General features: G+C 32.8%; 10 protein-coding genes across 10 annotated transcripts; 5 read left to right on the forward strand and 5 right to left on the reverse strand.

Moving 5' to 3' along the window:
- Nucleotides 1-63: 63 nt before the first annotated feature.
- Nucleotides 64-705, forward strand: EIN_227450 (lysozyme, putative; the record flags this gene model as incomplete). Its single annotated transcript, XM_004255055.1, has 1 exon — nt 64-705. The coding sequence occupies one exon, from the start codon at nt 64-66 to the stop codon at nt 703-705; it is 642 nt and encodes a 213-aa protein (XP_004255103.1).
- A 145-nt stretch (nt 706-850) lies between these two features.
- EIN_227460 (hypothetical protein) lies at nt 851-2,989 on the forward strand (the record flags this gene model as incomplete). Its single annotated transcript, XM_004255056.1, has 1 exon — nt 851-2,989. The coding sequence occupies one exon, from the start codon at nt 851-853 to the stop codon at nt 2,987-2,989; it is 2,139 nt and encodes a 712-aa protein (XP_004255104.1).
- A 95-nt stretch (nt 2,990-3,084) lies between these two features.
- EIN_227470 (DNA repair and recombination protein RDH54, putative) lies at nt 3,085-5,385 on the reverse strand (the record flags this gene model as incomplete). The annotated part of the gene is made up of 1 exon (XM_004255057.1): nt 3,085-5,385. One exon carries the CDS (start codon nt 5,383-5,385, stop codon nt 3,085-3,087), a length of 2,301 nt encoding a protein of 766 aa, XP_004255105.1.
- Nucleotides 5,386-5,660: 275 nt separating this feature from the next.
- Nucleotides 5,661-6,662, forward strand: EIN_227480 (hypothetical protein; the record flags this gene model as incomplete). Its single annotated transcript, XM_004255058.1, has 1 exon — nt 5,661-6,662. The coding sequence occupies one exon, from the start codon at nt 5,661-5,663 to the stop codon at nt 6,660-6,662; it is 1,002 nt and encodes a 333-aa protein (XP_004255106.1).
- A 570-nt stretch (nt 6,663-7,232) lies between these two features.
- EIN_227490 (GTP-binding protein ryH1, putative) lies at nt 7,233-8,041 on the reverse strand (the record flags this gene model as incomplete). The annotated part of the gene is made up of 4 exons (XM_004255059.1): nt 7,233-7,643; nt 7,686-7,760; nt 7,887-7,945; nt 7,993-8,041. 4 exons carry the CDS (start codon nt 8,039-8,041, stop codon nt 7,233-7,235), a joined length of 594 nt encoding a protein of 197 aa, XP_004255107.1.
- Nucleotides 8,042-9,707: 1,666 nt separating this feature from the next.
- On the reverse strand, nt 9,708-12,737 carry EIN_227500 (hypothetical protein; the record flags this gene model as incomplete). The annotated part of the gene is made up of 1 exon (XM_004255060.1): nt 9,708-12,737. One exon carries the CDS (start codon nt 12,735-12,737, stop codon nt 9,708-9,710), a length of 3,030 nt encoding a protein of 1,009 aa, XP_004255108.1.
- A 694-nt stretch (nt 12,738-13,431) lies between these two features.
- EIN_227510 (guanine nucleotide exchange factor, putative) lies at nt 13,432-15,295 on the reverse strand (the record flags this gene model as incomplete). The annotated part of the gene is made up of 2 exons (XM_004255061.1): nt 13,432-13,516; nt 13,575-15,295. 2 exons carry the CDS (start codon nt 15,293-15,295, stop codon nt 13,432-13,434), a joined length of 1,806 nt encoding a protein of 601 aa, XP_004255109.1.
- A 791-nt stretch (nt 15,296-16,086) lies between these two features.
- Nucleotides 16,087-16,713, reverse strand: EIN_227520 (hypothetical protein; the record flags this gene model as incomplete). Its single annotated transcript, XM_004255062.1, has 1 exon — nt 16,087-16,713. One exon carries the CDS (start codon nt 16,711-16,713, stop codon nt 16,087-16,089), a length of 627 nt encoding a protein of 208 aa, XP_004255110.1.
- Nucleotides 16,714-19,862: 3,149 nt separating this feature from the next.
- On the forward strand, nt 19,863-20,735 carry EIN_227530 (hypothetical protein; the record flags this gene model as incomplete). Its single annotated transcript, XM_004255063.1, has 1 exon — nt 19,863-20,735. One exon carries the CDS (start codon nt 19,863-19,865, stop codon nt 20,733-20,735), a length of 873 nt encoding a protein of 290 aa, XP_004255111.1.
- Nucleotides 20,736-22,300: 1,565 nt separating this feature from the next.
- EIN_227540 (hypothetical protein) lies at nt 22,301-22,839 on the forward strand (the record flags this gene model as incomplete). The annotated part of the gene is made up of 1 exon (XM_004255064.1): nt 22,301-22,839. A coding segment is annotated over one exon (539 nt), but the record flags the coding sequence as incomplete, so codon positions are not given.

Raw genomic sequence — 22,839 nt, forward strand, 5'->3', positions numbered from 1 at the left:
AATATAACTTATTAAAAAAATAGAAAATTACTATATAAAGTCGATAAACTGATATACTAGACAATGGGATTTTTGCTTCTTACATTGATTGCTGTTGCCTTTTCCGCAAAGTACGGTGTCGATCTTGCTGAGTCGATTTCAGTGAGCTCCATCCAATGCCTTAGAAACTTAGGATTCAACAGTTTCTTCATTTTCCGTGCATGGAGAAGTCTTGGCTCATGGGATCCAAATGCTTACCAAATCAACATGAATGCTGTCTCAGCCGGATTTGATCCAAAAGTCATTGATGCTTATTTCTATCCATGCGTCTCCTGTGGAGATGCTGCTGGTCAGGTCAGCAGTTTCTGGAGTAACGTCGTTTCAAAGGGCATGAAATTTGAAAGAGTCTGGTTTGATATTGAAGGCACCTGGACTGGAAGCTATTCAAGCAATAAGAACTTCTTCTTGGCTCTTATTTCTCAACAACAAGCTATTGGGTTCAAGGCTGGTATTTACAGCAGCTACTATCAATGGGAAGATATCTTCTCCTTGTCTTACAACTGGAACGAAGCTTCAAGTTACCCACTTTGGTATGCTCATTATGACTCATCTGCTTCTTTCTCTGATTTCAAGGCATTCGGTGGATGGTCTTCCCCATACATGAAACAATACAACGGTGATATGACTGCCTGCTCACACGACGTCGATTACAATTACAGAGCTTAATCCATTTTTTTTATTCACTTTGTGTTGGTTTTTTAATGGAACAACTTATCTTACAGAAATTTAGTAGAACAACAGAAGTGAATTGAATAAAAATAAATGAGGAATTTCGATCTTCTACCAAGTTCACTAAAACTAATTAATCGATATGGCTTCGGTAAGAACGTATGGGTGTTGTCTTCCGCAAGTTGACCAACCAATTTCTACGGGGTTGAAAAGACAGACATCCGTTCAAGTGAAGAATTTTGTGTCTGATGAACTTGATTTTCAACCGTTAATCAGCACTTTTGTGTCAATGAGAGGAAAGACGTTCCAAGCAAACACGAAAATAAAGAACTCTGAGAGTGTTACATCGTCACAATTTATTATCGACATGTTGTCTTCGGATCTCGGAAAGTACGCTGTGTTGTGTGCAATTGAGTTTTCGATGACGTTGTGTATACCCATAGGAAACTACTCCTTACCCACACCCGAGTTCTTTGTGACACATTTAATTCGGAGACACCCCCATAGTAAGGGATTCATTTCTCTCAACGGAATTCAAGGAGTCATCGAGACAGACTTTATTTATTATAAAAACTGCGAGAAAGAGCCTTGGAAGTGTAAATATGAAGAAATGATGTATTACTTTGACTCAAAACCAAATAACACAGAAAAGTATAATAACCAAGCAAATATCACTGGATATGATGTACTGTGTACACCAATTGGAATCATTCCAATACTGTATATCAAAGAACCACTGAAATGGGAAGGATGTTCGTGGGGGTTTCTGTGTGACAATATCCAGAATTGGCGGTCGAAAAGTGTTGAGAAGAAAGACAAAGTTGCCGAAGAGGTGAATTGTATCTTCGATAAGAACACAACAGACTCATTTCAACAAAGGGAGTCGAGTAGTACTTCTGACATCAAAATTTCGAGTTTGAGCAAAGAAAGTCCAAACGAACAAGAAAGGAACACGCCAGAGATTAAAAGTGTAAGGGACAATTCACATAGTTGTGAGTTACTTGATGACGAAGATGAAAAAGACTTTCACGGATATAGTGAAGAGTCTGAAAATTTTACTGATAAAAGTGTGACTCCAGACTTCTATATGAGCGAAGGGAACGACCCGGACCAAAAGAGGATTTTAAAAGAGAAACTTGATAATAAAATGGTCCAGACGAAACGGAGTCAGACAACCACATTACAACCAAAAACGCCATCACCACGAAGAAGTGAAGAACAAAGTGTTATTGGGTTGATAAGACCAATTGCAATAAAACGCAAACTTGAGAAACGGCGGGATGTCATGCCAGAGAATTTGGAGAATGAGTTTGACGTTTTCAAATTGTTTATAGATTTCAGATGCAACTCCCATTTTCCTCAATTCATTTCGGCAAGCATTAAAAAGTTTCCAGGAATGGTTGTGGGCAAAGATTTAAAAGAACGGGCTGAGACGATGTATGAATTGATGCAGACTATTATTGATATGACTGGCAAGTCGCCGGTGTTTTTATGCTCGAAATACAAGAAGATGTTTGTGAGATACTTGTGGGAGATATTCACTACAGAACTCTTCGAGTACATTTGGCCACCTTTGATCGAACGAAATGAACAGAATATCGTGTTTGTATGTAACCAACAAGATGTCATTCTATCCAACATCATTTCAATACACCAATTCATCGCACCTCACCACTTCGATTTGGCATTCTTTGAAACGGAAAAGGGCAAAGAGTCCGTTGATTTGATTGGCAGCCACTTACGACAAATTAATATGGTGAAGTCCCCACGAAATAAAGCATTTCAGGTATACAACACGTTTCTCCTTACTATCGACATCATTTCTAAATTGCAACCAACAACAGTCTCCGCAGACTTGCTTCTTCCCACTATCATCTTTGCAATTATACATTCGGCTCCTTTGCATTTAGTGTCGACTATCGAGTACTTAAAAGCCTTTATTCCACGGTGGGCAAATATATCTTCCGAAGTGACTTATTATATCACAAACTTGCACAGCGCCGTTTTGTTTCTGTTGGATTTGAAACAAGTGAATTTGACATTGTCACCAACAGATTATTCGCTCTTCTTGTACTACGCCAAACGAAGGATTAACCCCTTCATAAAACCTAAAAGTATATTCCTGAAAGACAACATCACTTGGAACCTCGAAGGGGAAAAACACGAAAGTGAAGTGCTCACAATACTCTTTAAATCGGAGGTGAGTGAGCTTGACGACGAAGACCTTCCTGTTCTTCTTTCTTGTTTAAAACAGCTCAACTCAGAAAACAATAACTTATAGTTTTTTGTATTAAAATCTTTCTGTACCTGATGCTCATGTTTTACTAAAATTCTGTAAAATAATTCCAAAAAAGAAAATAACTTAAAAACACACATTCACCTCGACTCATTGTGAAACTCGCAGACAAAAAGCATCGAAATGAGGTCTTTGACGTCTTTCAATCGTGTGATAAGTCCATCGACCGACGCAATCGACTCAATTCGATCCATCGTCAAATGTTTTTCTCCGCTCTTGTTCGCCGTTCCTGAACCCTCACAATCGCATTGCAGCAAGTCGTGTGTATCACATAACGTGTTTTCGTTCAACTCAAACACCTTCATCAATTGTTCCAAACTCAAACTTTTACCCATCTCAAGATGCTCCTCGACCACACTCTCACTCACTTGGTTCTTTTGTAATTGTCGTTGGTAGATCTTCTCTTCAATAGTCCCCGTGCAGAGCATTCGATAAATCATCGCCTTTCGCTTTTGACCGTCTCGCCAAATGCGCGCCATCGCTTGTTTGTCCTTCGCTGGGTTCCAGTCGGGGTCAAACAAAATAAGACGAGAGCACCCAATCAAATTGAGACCAACACCCCCTGCTTTACTTGAAAGGAGCAACACATTGTACCCGGACTTCTTGTCATTAATCTTTTCTACTATTGTGTCTCGACTTTTCTGACTCGTCTTCCCGTCTAATCTCAATATTTTGATTTTCGATTCTTCGCGTGTAGAAAAATACTTCTCAAAGACGTCGAGCGTCTTCGTGTAATTAGAAACGACAACAACTTTCTCTTCGCTATTTTCTATAATCTCTTCGATGAATTTCACTGTCACGTTGAATTTATTTGACCCTTCCAAATTGGCCACCTCTTGATTTAATATGTCAAGAATCTCTTTGTCGACGTCCTTGTAATTTTCAACCAAATAATCCCTCACCAAGAGGGGGTGGTTGCACAATTTTGTGAACAGTTGAATGAATTGAAGAGCAGCGCTTTGGTCGACTCTTTTCATCTTCAAGTCGTTGAGCATCATCGCATATATTTTCTTTTGAACGATGCTTGGTTTGACAAACACAACAATCTCCGTCTTGTCCGGAAGGTACTTTTCGTTGATCTTTGATGTCCTTCTGAGCACATAATCATTCAACTTAACTGTTAATTCCTTTGCTCTTTCCTTCCCAAGTTCAATTTCTTCCAGAGTCGCATCTCCGTCTTGTGCTCTTTGTATTGGCGTTGCAAAAACTCTTTTAAATGTCCTAAGGGGTCCAAGACTCCCAGGACAACAGAACTCAACAAGTGAATAGAAATCTTCAAGTCCGTTTTGCACTGGGGTCCCACTCAAAATGATGTGTCGGCTTGCTCCGAGGTTTTGCAGGGAAGTGTTTGTCTTGGTCATCAAATTTTTGATCCGATGTCCTTCATCGCAAATGAGTAATCCAATTTTTGTTTTCTTGAGTGTTTCAACATGCGACCTGACTTGCTCGTAACTTGTGATCAAAACAGGGATATAATCGTTGATGAAGTCTTCCACCTTTTGCTTCATCAAAGCGTCCGAGCTTCCCGTCTTCACGGGGATTCTCTCTGTGCCAAGCCACTTCATGAACTCATTTTCCCAATTTCCAATCAGACTCTGCGGGCAGACAACAACTGTTTTTTTCACGTTGCATTGTTTGTACAGTGTCCATATCAGCGCGATCGTTTGAAGTGTTTTCCCAAGACCCATCTCATCTGCCAAAATACACCCGGAGTCATCTCCTCTCATAACACAGTTATACATAAACTTAATTCCTTCGACTTGATGTGGTCTTAAGTGCTTCCCCAAATAAGGGTCGATCAACACTGGCGGTTCTTTCTTATCGTCCACAACAAACGCAAATGGGTTTTCTTTGTCATAAAGCGCAACCTTCTTTCTCATTGGTGCATTTGAGCTCAGAAAAGTCTTTTTCGTGATTGGAAGTGCCTTTGGAAGTGCACTCTCCGTCGGGGTTTCTTTTAAAAAGAGTTTCCCAGATAAGTAGTTGGCAACCGGTATCTCTTCCATGATTTCAACCAACTTCCCTGAAAGTATTGTCGACTCCCCTCCTATCATGTCGGGAGTTATTTCCTTCGATACATTAGATATTTTTCCAATTTGTTTGTCTTCTTCGTCGTGAAGGAACCCAATGTTATTCGATTTGACAACGATAAACCCGTCGTTATAAGTCTTTTGCTTCTTCGGAGTGTTCTTAGTCCACATCATTTTGTAGACTTTGGTTATCTCTTTCTTTTCTTCAACTTTTGGACCAACTACTAACAACGCCTTCTGCGGGTGGAGAAGGCTCTCCTCTTTGACTGGAACTTTTGGTTTTAACAAAGTCGTTGTAGACTTTGGGGTGACGGAATTCCGCTTTGAGGAAAGCAGGACTGAACGTCTCATCTTCTGGATAAATTGTTCATCATCAATTCCTCAATTATCTCTTTCTTTATTATTGATATTATGGTTTTATTTCTATTAAAAATATACTTCACATTTATTATTAATAATAATAATATAATAATTATTATTTAGTACAAAAGTAAATGGTTTTTAGAAAAGATTGTTCTATTATTAAAAATGGTAAAAAATGGTAAAAAATGTTAATTTGTTATAGTATAAATTAAGTTATAATTGAACTAAAAATATTAAAGAAAAAAACTATAAAAAGAAGTTAGATGTTAAGTGAGCCGAAGTCTTGTTGTGCGAGTTGTTATTATTCCTTTCAGAATTACGTTCAAGATGTTGTCGAACAGTTCGAGGAGTTGATAACAATAGCAGAGGAAGAGGATAATGATCTCCTCAAAGATTACATTTTGCGTATGAAAGAAGTTCGCGACTTATCAGAAACAAATACCCCGTTTTTGGAGTCAATTGTTTCTCTCTACACCAAACAGTTCAAAACAGAGGAAGACGTTGAAAAGTCATTAGAGCATAGTTGTTGCACATTGAATAAGCATAACATGTCACGTATTTCTGATGTCATCCAACAAACAGTTCGAGAGTGGTCAGGTGAAGGGAGTTATGTGCGAGATTCATGTTTTAGGGTTTTGCTTGATGAGATAGGGACAAAAAAAAGAGTATTAGTACCGGGGTGTGGGTTAGCACGACTTCCTTATGAACTCGTGAAGAATGGAAACGAGTGTTATGCATGTGAGTGCAATCACTATATGATACTTACACTCAATGCGTTAATTCAAGCCAAGAAGGAGGCATTTACGATATGCCCTTATCTCGTGTTCACCTCGGACTTGGTCAGCTCTGATTTTCAAAGGCTGAAATTGAAAATCCCAGACGTAGCGCCGAACGAGTTTCTTTCTCAAGTCAAATTTTCTGAAGAGGATTTTGTCACATATACCGAGAAGTCTCAAGTCACATTTGATGTTGTGTGCACTTGTTACTTTATGGACACTGCTTTTGATGCGGTCGAGTATATAACAAGTATATTTAAAGTGTTAAAGAGTGGCGGGCAATGGGTGAACTTAGGGCCACTCCATTGGGTGAACAATTGTATCTCTTCTTTCCATTTTACACTTGAAGAAATAATTCAGATTGCAAAGAGAGTCGGATTTACTCTCGTCAAAAACTCAGAAATGAAAAGCACAACATATATACCTCAGCGCGATTGTACCACCCCTGTGACTTACCTCCCAAGACTCTTTATAATGAGCAAACCGTAGTCCTTCAATTTGAATTGTACTCTTCTTTTCTTTTATTATTACATACACATATAGTAATTATTATTATATTCTAATCATTCCAAAATTATCGATATGGTATTTTTGTTATAAATAAACTATATTTATAATACTTAGAATTAAGCAATAGAAGTAATAATGATATTACTAGTTATGGTTTTAAGTAAAAAAATAAAAAATTCCCGTTTTTTGTGGAATTTTTCCTTTTACAATGGAATTTGAGAGTAAAAATCAAAAGAAAGTCTTTTATCTTCGAAACTTTGTTGGCAATTCGAATTGCAAACGGAACTCAGAAATCAGACCTATGGATTGTCAAGTAAGAAGCTCTACACTACGCCGTCCGGCAATTACACCGGACACCGAAATAATGCTCGGATACCCACCTGAAGAATCGCTGAAGCAACTTCTATCGCCATACAATTTCACCGGTCTCCGATTTGCTGCGAAGCCATTGTGGCAAGTCGCGCAAAGCACGAACACCACATACTAGTCTTTTAATTGTTTTATTTTTTGGTCTTTGTTTGTAAAACGACACATGAAACAATCGACGAATTAACAACACTTAAATTTTGTATTCACGCTGTTACTCTCAGTTATACTCACCGTCTCCACTGAATCCTCGGAAATGGGTTCAATCGAACAAAGTCTTTCTGTAATGGCTTTGAACAACTCCGTGATGTTACAATTCTCTTTTGCGCTTGTCTCAAAACTTTGGCATTGATAGTAATCGGCTTTGTCGAGAGCTTCTTTCTGTGTCACTTCTCGTTTGCCAATATCGTTCTTGTTGCCCACGAGAAACAGAAAGACGTCTTTCTTCTCTTCGGATTTCACCAAAGAAATCCACTCGTCGAGATCATTGAAAGAGTCTCGATCACTAATATCATAAACAACTACAGCTACTCGACTCTCTCGAATATAGGAAGGTATTAAACTGTGATATTTCTCTTGTCCTGCAGTGTCCCACTATTCGTGATTTTGAAAGTACAATGCGGTGTATCAACAAACAATCTGAAGTTGTACTGTTTGCTTTGTTTTGTCATCAGTTACCAGTTTCGAACTGAAATCAGTGCCCACTGTTGCCTTTGAGTTGATTGAATGTCGCAAGTTATCATTAAAATTTATCGTTTAAATAATATAGTAATTGTATTATACCAAAAACTATAAAATGTACTACCCCACTTCGTATAAAAAATAAGGAGACCAAACTTCATATTCGTTCACAAACATTCCGCTCATGAATCTGCCGATGATGCATGTCTTCCCTACTGTCTTTAAGTGTCTTTTGATGAAAAACAGAAAAGGAAATTCAAACCAGATGAGTCGCCAATAAAAACAACTTTGTACTTACGTGTTGGATTCATCAATATATGGAGACTTCTTTTTTGTTTCAAAAATAAATAATTCTATTTTTGAAACACAAAAATTAACTCGAAGAATATTTTACTATATATATTAATAATTTTATTATATATTGATAGATTGTGATCTTTTTTTAACTTGATGATTAAAAACATTTTTTATTCGACCTTTAAATAACATTTCCATGTTTAATGTTATTAATATAAAAAAAACTATTATTGTTTGTTTTAAAAAAAGGTAAAAAAGAATTTGTATTGTTTTAGTATTTTTCACTATCAAAAATATCATAACAATCAATTTTATTATAATTTTTAATTCTCGAATAATATCACAAAAAACAAAGCAATTACAGTTAGTTCGGATTCAAATGAAACAAGTCTCATAATAAATTGAATTTGTCTCAAAACAAATTAAAATTGCACCTATATTCAATTTTGTTTCAAAACAATAAAAATTTGTCTCATTACTTTGTAATTTGTCCCAATAAAAAACAAAAGTGTTTCAAAATGATATAATGTTTCAAAATAATATTAAAATGTCCTAAAAGTAAAAAAATTTGTCTCATAAATGTGTAATTTTGTTCGATAAAGATTGTAACACTCTTTAAAAAACAATAAAAATATACACACATACTCTCTTTTGATAAAACTTTAATGTTTAATTTATATTTACAACTAAAAAATACTTAAAGAACACCTCGAGCGAGTAATTTTAACGCGACTAGTCTAATGAAATAATCAACACATTTTTCAAATTATTATCATCTACTTGAAACTTCCGGTTATATTCAATAGCATATTGAATATTGTTATTTTACTCTTGTTTATATTACTTAGTATTATCTCAATAAAATTTATGTTTTTAAATATTTAGTGATACATCGTTAATATACTTTTTATATAAAGTTTTTAATAAAGACGGAAAAATGATTGTGTGCCGCTTACACATCAAGTTTTCAGGTTTTGATGTTTCTATTGGAGTTTGTGTTGTTGGTAGTAAAGTTGTTGTTATTTGCATGTGTTGCTTTCAAAAGCATTTTATGATGGTAACTCACCAAGTTGTATTTAATCTAATTGATAATTTAAAAAACAAAAAATTGTTCGAACTTCACGAACAAATTTTACAATTTCTTAAAGTAACATATTTTTTAAGTTGTTCATTATTTAAAAGCAAGTTTTGATTTTTTAAAGTGTTATTAATTATTTAATTTCAAAATCCTTTTATCAAAAGAGAGTATGTGTGTATATTTTTATTATTTTTTAAAGAGTGTTACAATCTTTATCGAACAAAATTACACATTTATGAGACAAATTTTTTTACTTTTAGGACATTTTAATATTATTTTGAAACATTATATCATTTTGAAACACTTTTGTTTTTTATTGGGACAAATTACAAAGTAATGAGACAAATTTTTATTGTTTTGAAACAAAATTGAATATAGGTGCAATTTTAATTTGTTTTGAGACAAATTCAATTTATTATGAGACTTGTTTCATTTGAATCCGAACTAACTGTAAATATTATTAAATAACATCATTATTATTCTTTACACTTATCTAATTTGGTAAACCAATATTTTTTTGAATTTTATTATCAATTTAAAATATTAAACTATAACTTCATTAAAACACATAACAATAGACAAACAAGAAATTTCAGTTTCAATTAAACGTTCAACACGCATCGTCCGACTTTATAGCAAAGCTCTTTGGGGGTGACGTCAACGTTCTTCTTCTGGAAAGCTTTAGTGCTCAATTTCAAAGCAGTTCTAAGGCAGAGTGCTGGGTGGCTTGATGACTCACACTTGGTATACATTTTTTTCATCACCTCTTTTGCAGAGAGTCTGTCCCTTCTGATCTTTTTGAGCAAAAACGCGGCAAGGTTTCTGCACATCGCACACTTCATTTTGATTCCTTCAAGTCCAGTTGGTGTCTTCTTTTCACACTCCTTTGCAACAGCAACCATTTTGTTCACACGTTTGTTGAGTCTGCTCTTGTATTCTTTTTCCTCTCTCGCAACGTCATTCATTTTCTCATCGACCAAATCAATCTTAGTGTAATAATACTCGGTACCTTTATCCTTCACTACTTTGGCTTTGTTCATCATCATCTCGTTTCTCTTATTCAGCAACACTGCGTGCTGTTTCTCGTATTGTCTGATTCTGTATTTCGCAAGTCTCTTAACTCTCTCAACGTGCTTGAACAGTGCTTTCTGCAGCTTCTTGTGGTCGTACAACACCTTCTTCAATTTATTCTTCATGAGCTCTCTGACGTTCTTCAGTTGTTCCATCTTCTCTTCTGCTCTCTCTGAAATAACATCTCCAGTCTCATGGACAGACTTGTAGAGTTTATCAATCATTCTTTTGTTCACGGCAAGCTTACCCCTCATGATACGGACTTTTCTTGAACTTCTCTTCATTTGTCTGATCAATTCTCTCGACTTTCTTGCAGCCTTCATCGTCTTTTCATCGATAGATCTGACAAACACTACCTTATTAAGTGCTTCGAGCTTCTCTCTTACTTTATTCTCAACAGTGTTCAAAATTAGAAGGTCTCTCTTCAGTTCTTTCATTCTTTTGGTGTTCTCCTTCAATTGCTCAACACTATCAGTCTTTGATGCTTTCAAGATTCTATTGAGTTCATCGGCAATGCCTTCTTTTTTAGTTCTGACTCTCGCTAAATTGCTTTGTGCCTCAACAACTGCCAGTTTAAGAGACTCGTCTCTCTTTCGAAGTGCCTCAGTGACTCTTCCTTCAATTTCCGCAGCATTTTTCATGTGGATATCAATCATTTTATTGACCTCTTCCACTCTCTTTTGGAGCTCATCAACAATTTGGTTGTATTCGTTGTTCTCCTTGAGCACGTTGATTCTCTTCAAAGTTCGTTCTTTACTCTTGTTGAGTACTCTCACCATTTTTCTTTCTCCTCTCAAGTCAGACTTCAATTCTTCAATGACCTTTTCTTCAATCTTTTCAACAGCGCGTTTGGCAACAGACGCTTTGGCGTGTGCAGTTGCTTGTCTTCTGCTCACATCGTTCAAGTCTTCAACAAGCCCAGACTTCTCAAGTTCGTTTGTGGTTTGGCTGACCTTCTCCTTCAAAATTTCCATTTCACTGGTCAACTCATCTTCCAAAGTCTTAAGTTCAGCAGCAACCTTTTTGAGGTGTTCATACTTTTTAGTTCTCTCGGCTCTGATTCTGCTGTACTCAGCTTTCAATCGATTGACAGCCTTCGCAACCTTCTGGTTCATCTCTGGCAACTTCTTTCGTAAGATGGCAGCTTTCTCTGCAAATGTCTTGACCTGGTCGACAGTGTATTTTTTATTCGTCATCGCTTTTTCAATACGCTCAATTCTCTTTTCAAAGCGTCTTCTTCCTCTCAAAGCCTCTGTTTTCGCCTTCTTGAATGCTGCGATCTTCTCTTTAACAAATTCCCGCTGAATTTTTTGCATGTCCAAGTCATACTCCTTTCTTGCTTTCATTTGTGCCTTATTCATAAACTTCAGTTTTCTTTGGACTTTTCTCAGTTGAGTGTCGGCAGTGTTAAATTGTCCTCTGAGCTCGCTCAGTTTCGATGCGGCAATGTCTCTCAACACCTCAACAGTTTGTTTCTTCAAGTATTCCTTCTGTTTGTTAATCTCTTCTCTCAGTGCCACAACCCTCTGTCCCACTTTTCTTGCCAATTCACGATGTCTCTTTTCTTCCTCTGCAATTCGATCTCTTCTGTCTTCATAAGCAATTCGAACGATTTTACTCTTATTATATACATTGACTCGAGCCATCAACATGGTTCTGAGGTTCTTGATCTGTCTCAACACATTCACTCTGACCTTTTTGAGTTGATTGGCAGTTTCCTGAAGTTCGGCTTTTTTCTTTGGTAACGTGAACTCGGATTCAATCAATGGGATAGTGGCGTTCAATGATTGGACCACTTCAAAAAGTCTTTTCTTATACAAAACTCTCTTTTCCAATTTCTTCTTCATCCATTCGACAACCCTCTTGATCTCTTGAACTTTGAGTTCGGTCATTTCTTCAATGTGTGCAATACGTTGGACCAATCCCGACATTTGGACTTCCTTCTCTTTAATGTCTCTCTGCAGGGTTTTCTTTTTTCTATACAATTTTCTTAATTCTTTAATCAGTCGTTGTTGTTCTTTCTCGCTTCTTTTCTTTTGCTTCTGTGCCTTTTCCACTGTTGTTCTCAGCTCTTTTTCAAGTCTCTCTCGCAACTTAACATCCTTCTCTGCACCATTCTTCTTGATTTGTTCCATAAAGACCCCAAGCGCTGTCGTCTGTTTGTCAATCGTCTCTTGTGAGGCTTCAACTTCTTTAACCTTCTCTTCAATTTGTGTTTGAACGTCGACAAGTTGTTGTCGCATCACAACCAAGTCCTTTCCCCCCTTATCCGCTCTCTCTTGCATTTTTGCCTTTTTCCTTTCGACATCCATCTGTGTTTTGTTGATATTGTTTTCGTACCCACTGATGACTGCCTCGACTAGTGAATTGAATTTAGAAGACTTCTTTGTCTCCGTAATGTTTACAGGAGTTGTGGTATTGGTAGCTGTCGTTCCATTTGTCGAAGTCGTATTTGTTTGCGTGGAATTCGAGACGGTAGCGTTCGTCGCATTTGTTGGCTTCAACAACGTGTTTGCCTCCTTTTTAACGGTATCCCAAAGACTGTCCTCAAAATCGTCCATTTCCTATTCATTAATTTCAATTGAGCAAAAAACAATAAAAAATTTGAACCGTTGTTGTCTCAAAACACAAAAAGTGGAACAAACATAATCTTCTTCAGTCGAGTAGGCCCACGTCAGCATGTTCATTGTTAATAACATGAGAAACACTCCTCGCATGTTTTTTAAAATATAAATTTCAGTTTCAAGATCTCTTTGTTGAGCTCTAAAATCATGGACTTTTGTTATGTATAACATTTTTGGATCTTTTATTTTTATTTTGCAGTTCCTAGTGGTTTTTGTGTTGAATTTTTTTTATTTATATAATTGAGCCGAATAATCCCACTTTTTTGGACAATTTTTTCATTGAGTATAAATCTGTTTTTATGAGTCCATGTTCAAAAAATTTTTTTATTAATTAAAATACCAATAAATTTATAGATAAAATAATAATTATTTTATAGTTAATTAATAATTTTTCTTATTTTTTTTGAACAGAGTTTATAGTATAATAAATTAAATCTTTTAATTTTTAACCATTTAGTATAAAAATTAAGTTTATTTACATTTATTACCTTATGTGTTAAAGAATTACTAACTGTCAATCCAAGTAAAAATGATTAAGATTTTCTATTTTAAATAACAAAAAAGGGATGAAAATAAGCAATAATTGAAATTCAAAATACAATTCACTTTATCCATAGTATTATTGGCATATTCACTTCGCATGTTTGACATAACTCTTTATCAAATCCTTAGCGTGCTTTCCTTCTCCTTTATTTGGCTTTTTCGACGCATCTTCGCTATGTGTTAATTCAAATAATGTATTATATATTATATTATATTTACCAATCAACAAACACTTTATCAAACAGTTTGGGTTCATTGTTGGTCGAAATTTCAAACAACGTTTCTTCGTCTTCTACAACTGCAACCGACATCATTCCTTCTTGTGCGCGTCTATCCTCCGCTATCACATATGGGGTCTTTTGCTTCAGCATAATTTCTTTGATCAAATTACCAATGCCTCTGAGCTTATAGAAGTTAATCACACTCTCCTCGCCGTTGTTCGTTTTATTTCCGTCGGCAGTATATATTAAATCGGTTAAAGTACTTCCAATGAATGGTATTGTTGGAGGGGTCGCGACTTTCATCGCCATTCTAAGTTCATTGAAGTTATTATCTTCCGAACACAACTTTGAAAGCTCATCAAAGATATTCTTTGTCTTCGAAGGAAGCATATCCCACGATGTTTTCAGTCGAAACACAGCCGTTGCTTGTAAAGCACTCATCACTGTTTTCATTCCGTCAAAGTTCTGCAATTTCCTCATTATATCAGCGACAGTAATGAAATAGAAAATAGCGAGCGTTCGAAGAGGATAAGACGTCTGCATGACTATTTGTGTTTGGACAATGTTAATGATTTTATTCGAAAATTTGATCATCTTGACGATGTTCGGGGTGAGTTCTTCCTTATTCTTTTTAGTCCATCCTTGGTTCAAAAACTCCGATGGAGGGATCTTCACAAAATTCTCCATTTGCATAACAGTGACTTGCTCAGCAAAATCAATGGGAGAATACCTCAGTATACCAGTCACTTTGTCGTAGTTAATCAAAGACACTGTCTTGAGTGTTGGAATGACCAACAACTTCTTTGTTCGTGCTTTATCCAAGCATGACATCAGCATATCCGAATTGGATTTATTGCAGAATCTTAATACATCGCATATGATTTCGATCTTCTCCGACAATTCATCTCTTTGGAAGTCCTCCGGGAATGTGTGGATTAAGAGTTTTAAAATTGCCAATATCTTTGCTCTGTATGGGAATAAAATGTTATTACAGAAGTCCTTCCAGCTCACTTCCTTTTCTTTTTGTGGATTTAGAAGTATCAAAAGTAAGTCGAGGAGGTTTGATGTCGTTGTTATGAGTTTGTAAGAGTATACAAAACACTGAAGAAAGTAAGAGTCTTCACATTGCGACGAGACTATCATAAATAAACACTTTTCCAGTGTCGCGTACTGTATAATTTTCACGTCATTTCCAGCCTCTTTGGTGAACGTCACTTTGTCGTTCAACATCGGAGGTTTAAAAAGATTAAATCGCTCGTCTGATATATACGTTTTCTCCGCAACAGACCGCGGAGAGTTTGTTGTGTTACTACCAGCCGGATCTCCTCTTGAAGAACTTATACTTTTATGTGGGTTGAACCCGTTTTGAGTTTGGTAGTCAAATGATATTTCACTTGACGCAATGGAGTTTCTTGATACGGAAGCAGAGGATGGCAGTGACGAACTTTGTTGTGAAAGAAACACTTGGATTGTTTGTGAGTGATACATTCGAGGGCTAAGTCTGATTTTCGCTTGGGTTGGTGGTGATTGTTCCGACATCGAGCGTCGGACTTCTTCTTCATTTTTTCTATTTTGAATCTCCTCAAGAGTGACCGTTTGTTTACACTTATAACACACGCCAAATTTTTTAACGCCTTCCTCAAGGCATATCCCGCACATCAACTGTTCGCATTTTGGGCAAAAAGTCGTTGGCAGACACAAATGCATTTTCTCCGAGAGCTTTGGTTTCATTATGATTTTAGTTCAAGTTGAAAACATTTTTTGTGTTTTTTGTCAAATTTTGTTGGGGTTCAGAAATGTGATAATTGTTCCAAAAAAACTTGAAAAGGTTCGTTATAACAGTGGTTGATATTTTATTGGACACTTTGATATTGAAAAATACAAATGCCAATGGTTTGTGATAAAATAGAGCTGAGTCAATTATTGGGCAATTTGTGGCAATACATGGGTTAATGATACTGAAAAAAGGCAGTCTTCTTTCATACATGAAATTAATATTTAAAATAATTATAATTATTATAATTTGAAAAATATAATAAAGTCATAAGTTTTTTCCAGAATTTCATCAACCCACTTATTTTTAAATATAAAAACAAGGAAATATCGAGTTAACTATGTTGATCAAATCTTAGTTTTAATAGTAAAATAATACAATAGGTTATTTGTTATGTTTAGAGAAATTGAACTGATACATTTTTAGAGTATGAAACACTTTGAATTCGTCGTAAAGAGTGACAGAGACATAAAAAAATATTTGATATATTTTCTGTTGTGTGTTAATATGAACAAAGAAAGATTTTATTTTGTTAATAATAAATAGGCATAGTTTATATTAGTTTTCATAGTAATTAAATAATTAAAGTTATATTCTTTACTATAAAAATACCAACTTGTATAATTTTAATATCCATTTTGATTTTAATAAAAATGTTATAAAATATACCATAATAAAAACCCAACTGAATGATTACTCAATACATAGAAACAGTGGTACTTTTGTGAGCAAAACAAAAGATACACAATTAAAAGATAAATGAGTCCTTTGTCACTGTGATTGAAGTAGCCGTTTGAATGCTTGAGGCAAGGTGTTGGTTGATTTGATTACCGAAGTCTCTGATCTGTTGTGTATTAAATAGTAAAGACCCATTCTGATAAATAGTAACTTTTCCTTCGTACCCTTCAACAGTTTCATTTTCAACAACAACAAGAAATCCGAGTTCTGATATAAAGTCTTGTAATAGTCTCATCACTTCTCTTCTTTTGGTAGGTTGTATTCTTCTTTTAGCAGTTTTCTTTGAAGTATTTCCCGTCGCAAATTCATGTTGAGCTTGTTCTTTTGATCTCGTTTGTATGAATTGAAGCACATTAATGCTGTCAAATCGATTGAATTCAATTTCTTTAATCTTTAAAAATTGTTTTGTCATGTGAGACATTCTGTGGGGTCTTCCAATAGAAATGGTTGTGTATTTGGATAGAATAGCAATGAAGATAGCCTGCAAATCCGACTGGAAATTCATTGCTTCAATCTGTTTTCCCTTAAAACGAGGGATTTCTTCTTCTTTAATCTTTTTAGGTAGAGTTTGAGAAGAACTCTTTGTTGATTGTTCCGCGAAAGTGAGAGTTGGATCAAAGTGGAGGTTTGCTTGCATAGTTCTTTAGTTTCTGATGTGATTACAATTAATTGTTCAGTTTATATAAGAAACACTTCGTAAAAAGATAAATTAACCAAAATTGGGACTATAATTGGCGTTGTATAATATTGTTGGGTTTTGCACAAAAAGTTTTGCTAAATATATTATCTACGAATACATTGGACTAAAAAGGTATAAAATTATTAGGTTTGGGATGTTTTGTTGCGACCAATCAAAACAAAAAGACATCCGAACTTTTAGACAACTTTTAGGAATACAAGTATTTTCGAAAAGGGTCGCCGAAATATTAAATGTGTATCTTTTGCACTATTTTATCATTATTCTTTTGGTCAGTCTAAAAAACAGTTGTTTGTTCATAAAACTCCATTTGATTTGTGTTTCTTACTGACAATAATTTATTTAAAAAATAAAAATTATTTACACCCCCAAATATACTTTTTAAACGTGGAAATGTGTTTTTTGTGTTGTTCCTTTTACAAAAACAATGAAAATTCCCGTTATTTGTTAATATTTGGTTCCAAAATAAAACGAAAATAGAAATGTGTTTTATTAACATGCCTCATATTATGTTTGAAAAACTCTTTATATAGTTTTATGAACTATTTTAAACGACAAAAGAAAATTCAAACGACAGTTAACTATTTGTATAATAAAAACCAAGTTGTTTTCAATATGAACATATTTATTATATATATTAATTACAAGTTCAATTCCAAACAATTTAGTCTTTAATTATTGGAGTTTTGCGGGAAATGTTTACATTCCATCGGTTTTTGAGAACCAACAATAAAAGTAAAGGTATTTTTCGTAAATAAAAAAATAAAATAGATTTTATACCCTTTTAAAAATAGAAATTGTGAAACTACACTTGAGGATGTTGGGTTTGATATTTTCCATGAAAAATAAATTAAAATTGATTTGAAGGATTCAAGAAAACAATACCACAATACTCGGTAAAATATCCATTGTTTTGAAAGCTAAATGACCAATTTTAAAGTGCACAACCTGGATATGTTAGTAAATTCAACGCACAATAAACATGAAATAATTCTATTTGAATAAAAAAACACATACAATGTAATCAATATATAAAGACCGTTAAATAAAAGAAGTACAATGACACAATTAGTTTTAAATAAGTTCAAAAATATTATTTAATTCAATAAACACTTCGTTTAAAAAACTTTTGATATTGATTAGGAATTCACCATTAATAAGATTGTTTTTGTTTATTACAGGTTGATTGTTCATTATAAAACAATCAAAGTGTTCGAGTAATATAAAATGTTTTATTGTCATTAGAATGACAAAGGGTTCATTTGGAATTATTTTATATAATTGTGTCATGTTTCATAAAAAAGTGATATAATACATAATAAGTAATACAAACATTTTTGACCTTCTAAAAAGAAACAAAACAAACTATATTTAGTGATGAAATATAAAAGTTAAAATATTGAAAATGATTGTATTTTTGATTAGTTATAATTAGAAATTACTTAAGAAAAGTGCTTCTATATAAATGAATACATTCAATTTTTAATTGAAAGTTTTTTGGGGGGTTGAAGAGGTAAAGTAAAAACACAATTAAAAAAATCCAAAAAAAGAAAAAAGGTTTTTGAAAAAAGTTCAGGAGATTTTACCAAAAGTACCCAAACCTCGTTGAAAATGATATTGAGTTCGTTAATGCAAATTGTATTTTCATTTTCGAATGAAGGAACAATCAAAATTCATTTAAACAATCGGGATAAAAAACGAGTTTATTATATTTCGCTATTCGGACTTAAAAAAATCCCCCTCTGGTGTGCAGAAATTCGATATTTTTTGTGACCTTCATTTTGTTATTAATAACAACGTTGTGTTTAATAAAATTCCTTTTTTCTATTCAAATAAAATGTCAGTCTTCGTCTTTTCTTCAACTTTATCATTTAAAAAGAATTTTAGCAATTGCAAAGAAACAAAAAGGGCTGATCATGAGTATTGTTTAATAATTGGAAGTCAAAAAACACTTTCTTTAAATTGTTTAATTTAATAAATATATTATTTTAAATAGATTTGTCACTTACTTAAATGTTTAAACTATTATATGTATCAAAACTACCGATATTCATAGACATGATGAATCAAAATTATATTAAAACAACATTTAATATCAAGTTCAATACTTATACAATTCAAATACTATTATATGATTATTTATATATTATTTTTATTGTATAATTTTTCCAAAACTTAAATTGTAATGATCATTCAATTTAAAGTTGCGATTAAGTTTGATACATACAACTCAAAAAATAAATAATTTTTATTAATCACAATCTTGAAATCAGATTAAAAAACTCTTTCAGAATAACAAGTTTTAATAAACGAACAACATTTGATACAAACAATTTGACGATATTAAAGTTCGGACTTGATACCATGGTGTTAATGAAAATTCTTCAATGTCTATACATTTCAATACAATCAAGTTGCTTTTAAAATAATTTTGTTAAAAAATGATTTCATTATCTAATCAATGGGATATATGTTATTTGGCCAAAATTGTTCTTTTATTGTACACTTATTTTTAAACAAGTTTATAATATAAAGACCACCAGAAAATAGTCGTACAGCAAAAAAGACTCGTACACTTAGTTTATAGTTTTTTTTAATTAAAATTATACCCAAAATTGGTATAATTTCGGGTTTTTATTTTTTCAAATTCCATTTTTTTTTTCTTATTGTTTAGTCAAATTTTATATGTAAAGATATATTCCCTATTTTTCGGTTTATTTAATACTAAAATCACAAGTATATGGCTATTTTTTGGTGGTCTTTAGTTGGATATTAAAACCAAACAATAAAAATATATATTTTTAATTATTAATTAATAATTATAATAATTACTATTATTTTAATAATCAATATAAATTCCCATTAAACTAAAAAATATTTTTACTCACTAAATAATCATAAACTATTATAGTTGAAAAAAAATATCATAATTTTAAATTAATTTATAATAATTTATTTGAAAAATCGTGAAGTTTGTAATTTAAAAAAATACAAAAGTGCATGGTAGAATAGTTAAATTTAATTTTTTTAACCAATAAATGATGTTTTTATATTTTATGGTATTTTTTTTTAAAATCGAGTATACTTAAATGTCAATTTTGTTGTGCCATGAAGACTTGAAAAATGTTGTTCATCACTTTCTTTCGATTTCTGATCTCACGCAATTTGTGTTAGTTAACAAAAAATGTGGGCAAGTTGTTATAAGTCTTAACAAATCACCACACTTCGAGATAGTCTACAATGATGAAGAAAAAAAGAACAAAATATCAAAGCAACTTGAGTTAATCCCATCACTTCAAGTCATTGAAATAACAAACGATTTTGACTTGATCGAAATAGTTCCTCAAACCATTTTAATTGATATTTTGTCGCTCAATATGGAGACTAAAGAAATCGTTTTAAAGTGCCAGAACCAAATTGTTTCACTTAATGTGATACCAGACCAATTCTTCGATTTTTCAGTGTGTGATAAATTAAGACGCCTTTCTTTAACGTACGCGTTCGAAATTAAATCCGAACCAGAGAAGAATATTGATCCATTATGTGAAAATGAGGAAAGCAATGAAGAGAGCGGACAGATGTCTGTTGTTGAAGCGTTTTGGATGGATAAAACTAAACATCTTGATTTCTTTAAAATCACATTTAAAAACGGATTCGACGAAGTCTTCTTGGAAGAAGTTGGGTTATACAATTTTGACGTTGTTGTTATCGTCGTGGAAAGCCAGTTTTACCAGGTTGTCAAAGAAAAATCAAAACTATATAAACACGTCACAGTGTGTTCAGACACGTTGTCACAATATATAGAAGACATAGTTATTCCTTTTGATGACAATGTGATACACGTCACTCTTCCCCTCAACAAAAAACAGCAGACAGAACTTCAAAAGTATTTGCCAACTGCAATTGTGTCTACGAATGAAGACAACACTCTTGATTTTCATAATTACACAGCATTGTTTTAAAGAGTTTGCGTCATCTTTTTTATTTCAATAATAATAAAATTGTGTATAATTATTAATTACACTATGTGACTTGTAAGTTTACAAGTTGCAACACGAAGTTTTGAGTATATAATAACAATAAACTACGTTATAAATATATATAAATAATAAAAAATATTTAAATTTTTATTATATATTTTTAATAAATAATAATAACATTAAAATGTGACTGTGGTTAGTTTAAAATTTAATATTGAAATACAGTTTATTGAATAATAATATGTATTATTATTAATAATACAATTAAGAAATAATTTCTTCCGATTATTATCATTTTAACTATTATTATATAATAATAACTTAAATAGTTTTTAATGAAAAACATTTTTCATTTTTGACAATACTTGTAATAAGCTTTTTATATCGTTTTGCAATTTTTTCATAAAAAACAATTACAGTAAAACCCCTCATTAGTAGATGTGTTGGGGAAATAAAACCCCTCAATAGTGGTTTTTTTCAAAAACCTTTTTTGTTTTTTACAAACATTATTATTATTTTTTTAGATAAGAAACTTGATATAAACCACATGTAAACACAAGTTAGACATAGCCACGTGATTAAGGAATAACAATGGCACTGAAAAAACATTACAAAATATTATTATGTGGTTATTATTGTATTGTTATATCGCCTTTAAACACGAGAATACATGATTCAAAAAAATATTGAAGATATTGTGAAGTTTGCATGTGGCTGTTGAATAATAATAATGTCTTCTGAGTCAAATTAAAATGTTTCAGTTTAAACAATTCAACACGTTCATCACTATTCCAATAAATTTTAGATGAAAACTTTCCACCCACATCGAGCAATTAATATAAACCATTGACTATCAGAGGTGAAGAAGTTCAATTTATGATTGAAGCAGAAGAAATTTAAGAAAAATAAAAAAAGAATTATGCGACGATAAAAAATCCATTCGTGTTGTAGAAAATGAAATCTTTTACATAAAAAAGACTTGGTAGTCTGCGGGACAGCGTTGAATGAAGACCTATAAAATCAAATTGGTAACTGAATGGTTAGGTTTTTTTAAAGTTATTAAAACAGTCTTTATTTAAAATTGACAATAAAAACTTTTTAAACCAGTTTTTATTTACTCATTTTTAATTAATAAAATGTTATTACACAATTCATAAATATGCCTTTGGCAATTAAACCCGTTATTTTAAACAATTTTTATTTAAAAAATAAACCCCTTAATAATGGAAAACTTATTTTATTGGTCAATAAATGCCAATATTGAGGGGTGGTCTTATTGAGGGAACCCATTATTGAGAGGTTTTACTGTAATATTTTATAGTTAAATTTACATCATTTTTAACTTTTTTTTATTACTTTTAATTATACTAATTAATTAAGAATAAAAAGACCGACAAATTTAAAAACAATCCAAAAAAACAAAACAAACTGACTATTTTGGCTTTTTTATAGTAAAAAGATAGTAAAAAATTAAACTTTATTAAAAAATAATGTTATGAATAAAAACCGAAACAACATGTAAAAAACAACTAAAAAGCGTCATTCAAATGCCATTGAAGGATATACTGCATCACTCAACAGACTTGGAAACATTAGTTAAGACGTTTGATACTGATATATCGAAACTTTTAGTTTCTTTTTCGAATGAAAAAAAGGCGTTAATCTTAATTCACAACATTAACAAAATGAATAAAAAAAAGATGAGGGTTGATAAACGAAGTACATTTCTTGTCTTAATGTATCAAATGATGAACTCTTCAATAGGTACAGACTTTAATAAACTCATTGATATCAACGAAATAGATTTTTCCAAATTTCCATTGCCATCTTTCTGCTTTAATCAAGAGTTACTGATTTTTGGAAAATTTCTCGAATTTAAAAAGAACAAAAAGACCGAATACGAAAAATCACAAACAAATATTTTCAATTTAGAAGTTGCTTTGGAACAATTGCACCACAAAATGGAACTTGTGAACCACATTATCAAAGCAAAAATTCATCTTCAATATTGGGACTCAAAACAAAACACCCCAAGTCGTAGAATTTTATTTTACGAAGTGAGTAAAGCAGTTATTGAGATGAACAT

This window comes from Entamoeba invadens (genome assembly GCF_000330505.1).
Source record: "Entamoeba invadens IP1 unplaced genomic scaffold scaff_1105074725849, whole genome shotgun sequence".
Lineage (NCBI taxonomy): Eukaryota > Evosea > Mastigamoebida > Endamoebidae > Entamoeba > Entamoeba invadens.